Source organism: Oryctolagus cuniculus, chromosome 10, assembly GCF_964237555.1.
Source record: "Oryctolagus cuniculus chromosome 10, mOryCun1.1, whole genome shotgun sequence".
Taxonomy (NCBI): domain Eukaryota; kingdom Metazoa; phylum Chordata; class Mammalia; order Lagomorpha; family Leporidae; genus Oryctolagus; species Oryctolagus cuniculus.
In genome coordinates, this window is record NC_091441.1 from 9,439,938 (window position 1) to 9,445,937 (window position 6,000).

The 6,000-nt window shown below is 39.6% G+C and overlaps 1 protein-coding gene across 1 annotated transcript in view; it reads left to right on the top strand.

The window, feature by feature from the left end:
* Positions 1-5,782, top strand: part of LOC138844003 (uncharacterized protein FLJ37310-like) — a 32,546-nt gene extending 26,764 nt beyond the window's left edge. The window contains exon 4 of the mRNA XM_070050034.1: positions 4,088-5,782. Coding sequence (XP_069906135.1) covers positions 4,088-4,123 — 36 coding nt within the window. The 3' untranslated portion in view covers positions 4,124-5,782. The remainder of the gene's footprint in view (positions 1-4,087) is intronic.
* The last annotated feature ends 218 nt before the right edge of the window (positions 5,783-6,000 follow it).

The window sequence follows — 6,000 nt, forward strand, 5'->3', positions numbered from 1 at the left end:
TGTATCACACCTTCCAGTGTTGTTAAGCACGCCTATGAGTCTCTGTTCACTTTTTTGGTTATGTAGTTGGCATAATTTCATTCACATTATCTTTGAGTTCATTGATGCTTTTCTCTATTATTTATTATTGAGATTCTCTGGAGATTCTTTCATTTTAGATATTGCATTTTCAGTTTTTATATTATTTTCAATTCTTTTAGATTCTGTCTCTCTGCTGAAAAATTTTATTTTGTCATTAATTTCTACTGTGTTCTGATTTACCTTATGCAGCATAGTTTTATAACTTTCTTTAATCTTGGTCTTTCAATTCCAACATCTTATCCATCCATGGGTGGAACATCTTGATTGTCTTTTTCCTTTGAGATTTTTCTATACGATGAATAATTTTGGATTATAACCTATACTTTTGAATGCTTAGTCTATTAAGATTATGGATCCTGTTAGAATCCTCTCTGAAATATTTATGCTTTTGTTTTGGCATGAAATCAACTAAGTCATATTTAGAATACAGTTTCTTCTTGCATTTTCTGGGTGGTAGTTCAAGTTTCTGATCTGTTCTCAAAATCTTTGCTATGCTTGTTTGGTTGTGTTTAGTGTATTCATAAAGATTCTGAGACTTTGTCAGCATTCAAATCCCAGTTCTACAAGCCTTTGCTGTTTTGGTTTGGTGTATTCTGTACATGCATAATTCAGGGGTTAACCTAATACTTGCCTTGTGTTTCAAATAACCATCAGTTCTCAAAGCCTTGACTATATTGATTTGCATCTGTTTTGTATTAGTGCAGTTCCAGGGTGAAACTGAGACTTCAACATGGTCATATTGAAAATTTGAGCTCCCTCTCGCTGCTTCTTACTGCTCTGGGAGTATCCTGCACTCTCTGGACTACAAGGTCCTTTGTTTTCTGGTTGCTGTGACCAGAACACAGAACTTCTCTTGAAGCTTTAGCCATCACTACTCCTCTGTCACTCTATTAATGGGACTCACCCTTTGTACAAAGCTGAGAAAAAAAATAACAGGAAAATTCACATATGCTATCAGTTTTCCAAGTTTTGACTTGTTCTCACATCTGTTTTTGATTATTTTTCAGAATCTATAAGTAATTAGAATTTTAGAATATTTTTCCCATTGTGTTTAGTTGGTCATGAATAGGAGGGGTGAACTGTCATTGGTTTATACGAGTGTGTGGAAACTAACTATGGCACCCACGGCACGGTGATGGATTGGGAGCACACACATGTATGCTAGGGTTAATAAAGGTGAGCTCACAGTCCGTGACAGTCCTCAAACACTGCTTCCTTGGTTTCTCTCGTTCTGCTCTGTGTGAATCACTTACTTGACTATTTCCTTAGACTTAGATTTTCTTCCTTGTCCACAGTCTCCCAGGGTCTGCTCTGAGGCTCATGGTAGAGAGATGCTGCCTGGGAACCAGCAGAGGCATGGGGCAGAGGCAAACTTTAAGAATTAAACAGTTACAGGGGGTTTTTGATACTTTGACATTTCTTTGGCAGTACGACTTCGTCAAGCTGTGGCAGGCTAATGTCTACTTTTGTTCGGCAAGTTCCACATTAAGTTAATCATACATACAGTTCGTAAACCCCATGAATCTCTTCTTTTACTTACTGGGGTGTGTGTTTACACATTTCTCTCTCCCTTCAGTTTAGTGGCACTTACCTTAAGGCCATGAGAAATTACAGACTTGAGTAGGAAGGAGATACCCTTAATTAGATTGGGACAATTGGGATGAATTTTAGAAAATTATATCTCCTTTTCTTTGGGTTTCACAAAGAGTTGGCTTTTCCAGTCCTGGGAAGCTGAAAATCACTTGAATCTCAATCACTTTAAGTGGATTCTAGTAAAAGAGAGAGCCCCCTTTAGCAACACTCTTTTTCCTTTGATTTTTCTCCATAGCTAGCAAACCTTGTCTAAGTTTATTTCCTGGTATTTAAACAGCCAGCATGCATGCATACTGTGAACTTTTCCAACCTGTTAGTTTCAACTTTATTAAGCAAAGTTCTACACCCGAAGTCTCTTTTAATTTTAACAAAATAAGAAATTCATTTGAACTCTTTCTCCATCCTCTTATTCAATTTTACACCATTTATGATACACTTTGGTTTGAAATTAATCCTCAAATGTAATAAGTTCTCACCTATCTATAACCATTTGGACAAGTTGTTCAGAAAAAAACAACTAGAGGCACAAATTATTTAGAAAAGAAGTTATTTTTGATAGACCAACTATATCCAAGTAATTATCAAGGAATGACTATATACCATAAACACTGTCAGTTTAAAGTAAATCCCCCAGGCTGAGCCTATGCCCCTGATCCGCAGGAAGCGGCCATAGAAGATATGATGATTCTACACCTCTCAACTTTACCTTAAGATTAAGGTCAGGAATCTCTGAGTGGGGAATGATGTAGGCAGGCAGATAGGAGTAAATTGATTAGGTTTGTGAACTGGAGACCACGCCCTTGCCCTGCCCCCTTTCATGATCCGTATCTGGCTTTACCTGTACCCTCACCTGCCAATCAGACTATGTAGCCACTCCCCTTTTGAAGTGAATACAAGGCCTGGAGCAAGGTGGGCTGCCCTGTTGTCCCTCTCCTCCAGGCATGTGGCCTTTTGGCCGCTGCTCTGCTTTCCCGGCCGCACAGGGTTCCCTGTGGCTCCCAGCCTGCCCTCTGCCTGATACAGACCCACTTCTGTTCCAGCTCTCTGCTGTGGCCTGGGAAAGCAGTAGAAGATGGCCCAAGTCCTTGGGCCCCTGTGCTCATGTGGGAGACCCAGAAGAAGCTCCTGGCTCCTGGCTTCAGATTGCCACACCTCTGGCTATTCCCGCCAATTGGGGAGTGAACCATCGGATGGAAGGCCTCTCTTTCTTTCTCTCTCTCTCTCCCTCTCTTCTCTCTCTGTGTAACTCTGACTTTCAAATAAATAAATCTTTAAAAAATAAATCATGGTTAAATCCATTTTACTTGTTTATTTTAACATCCTTAAATGATAGACATTTACTTTGGAATCAATTTATTAAAAACAAGTGTATGATACTTAAGAAATTTTCTTGTTTTTTTAAGGGTTTAATTAATTTATTTGAAAGGCAGAGTTACAGATAGTCAAGGGGAGACAGAGGGGGAGAGAGAGAGACAGAGAGAGATATACAGATATCAGTCTTACATATTCTGTTTCATTCCTCAAATGGCCCCAACAGCCAGGTGTGGGCTAGGCTGAAGCCAGGAGCCCAGAACTCCATTCAGATCTCCCACGTGGATTGTAGGGGCCCAAAACTTGTGCTATCTTGGGCTGGCTGCCTTCCCAAGGACATTAGCATGAAGCTGGATTGGAAGTGCAGCCACCAGGACTTGAACTGGCACTCACATGGGATGCCAGCATCACAGCTGGCAACTTAAACCCATTGCGCCACAACACTGGCTCCCATGCAGTTTAGTATAACTGATTTAAAAAAAAAAAAAACTCAGAGGACCCCTATAATATTATGCATTCATTTAAAATATTTTCATGATCCAAATAATTGGAAAATATTTTTTCATTTTACTTTTCTTTCTGCTGCTACCCTTGCCCTCCTAAATTATTTTCCACAACAAAACCAGGATGATTTTAGTAATGTTTTTAAAAATATTTCACTCTTCTGCTTAAAGATTTTCAGTCCTTGATATCAAAATTAAAACAACCCAAATCTGTTCTTTTGTCATACAGAGTCTCTTCCATGATTTGGATGTATCTCTCTCTAGTCATACCAGGCCACTTTCTCTGGTGTAGGACATGTGATTAGTTTTAACATTTAGAGAAGAGAACTTGACTACCTAAGTTGAAATTTAAAGCACACAATCACTTTACCTATTATTTCATTTATAGCAAAGTAGAAAAAACCAGAACTGCTAACAAAAGCTATGCACAAGAATTTTTAATGCAAACATTCTTTGTTGTGGTAAAAATCAATGAAGAAAAAGAAATTATGGAAACATGTTCATCAGTTTGTGACATACTCTGGAAGTTATTCTAAGAATATCACTGTTGACATTTATTAGAACATGTTTGGGACTGACTCTAGAATGCGTTTGTACAGGTATTGAAGAATGGACCAAACAGGGCGAACTTCTGATACTGGATGAGACAAGAGCTGTCACAGTGGAGGAGAGGCGGTCATACCCACCAGATCATATTTACTAGAAACATGGTTTCTCTCTTATTTCCGCAAGGCTTCCCTACTCGCCAGGTGGAGTTTGTGCTCATGGAGAGAGCAGTACTCATTCCAAGACCAACACAGCGTAAAGTAGTGGTCATTGCTACTGAGATCCTAAGACAAGAAGAGGAGTAGAAGAATCACAAGAAATAACCTGAGTCCAATGAAGAATGTTTGCTGAGTAAAAAGCTTAGTGACATACTGCTTATTAAAACTCAAAATGGACAGAGGAAATATAGTTTAAAATTCTTTATGTAGTATTTTAGTCCTTTGTGTCTACTACAACAAAATATCCCAGACTGAGTATTTTTTGAACAATAGAAGTGTATTTGTCTTATGGCTCTGGAGACCAGCAAATAGGTCCAAGTTTGAGATGCCATGTCTGGTGAGAGCCATCTTGGTGTGTCTCCCCATGGCAGAAGGTCATGGGTAACAGAATAGTTGCACATGACAGAGAGAGCAAGAGAGCCAAACTCATGTCTGCAACGAATCCACTTTGTGATAATGAGTACACTCCACGACAGAGATGTTATTCCCTTCACGGGGCAGAACCTCCTGACTTAGTCACATGTTGAAGCTCCTGCTTCTCCAGGCTGTTGCACGGGGCGTTCAATTTCCAAGCATGAACTTCAGGGCCACATTCAGATACAGCATGGGGTAAATCATGAACAACTAAACCGAACCAGGATTATTCTTTACATTAAGTATTGATGGGGTTAGATTGTGCACAGATGTATAGTTAGCCCAGATACCATCTGTATTATCAGTAGAGGTGCCATTTTTCTTCGTAAAGTTGAGTTTTTGTTTTTCAGTTTCATGTTAGGCATTCAGCCAGTGCTTCTGGATGAGAGCTAAACAACCTCTAATTTGATAATTTTTATAATGACAGGTTACAGACTAGGATTAAAATTAGAGTTTGGAAGATTATCATGGAAACTATGAAAACAAATAAAAGGCAAGGTTATGATAGTGTCCTTTTTTAGTGGATTCAACATAGTGTTCAGAGGGCAGAATTGTGGCTCCAAGAGAATAATTTCTGCAGCTGAGTTCTCTGCTAGCTTTCTTTGAAGGCTACAAGAGGCCTCTGACAGAATTTATTCCGATTATTTTCAAAGGCTTCTGTTGATTTTTAAGCTGGAAAAATTGAACTCTCCTTAGACTTTTTTGAAAATCAGCCTCTGGCTGGCACTGAAGTATAGTGGGTTAATCCTCCACCTGCACCACCAGCATCCCTTATGGGCATCGGTACTAGTCCCGGCCACTCTTCTTCTGATCCAGCTCTCTGCTATGGCCTGGAAAAGCAGTAGAAGATGGCCCAAGATGGCTCCTTAGCCTGCATGAGAGACCTGGAAAAGGCTCCTGGCTTTGGATCAGCGCAGCTCTGGGAGCCATCTGGGGAGTGAACCAGCAGATGGAAGACCTCCCTCTCTGTCTCTCTCTCTCACTGACTATAACTTTACCTCTCAAATAAATAAATAAAATTAAAAAGAAAAGAAAAGAAAATCAGCCTCAACTGGGCTTACAGATCCACCTCTCTATTCCACAACCAGATTCGATGCAGTTGTTAAGAAATAAACACTATTCATACTTCAGAACTCCCAGAGGAGAGAAAACAGGTTTCTTTTTGATAAATTTTGATTTATTTATTTTTCATCTTAGAGAGATCTTCAACCTACTAGTTCACTCTCCAAATGCCTACAACAGCTATGGCTAGGCCATGCCAAAGTCAGAACCAGAAACTCAATCCAAGTATCCAGTATGGGTGACTAGGACCTTGCCTCCTCAAAGAACACCTG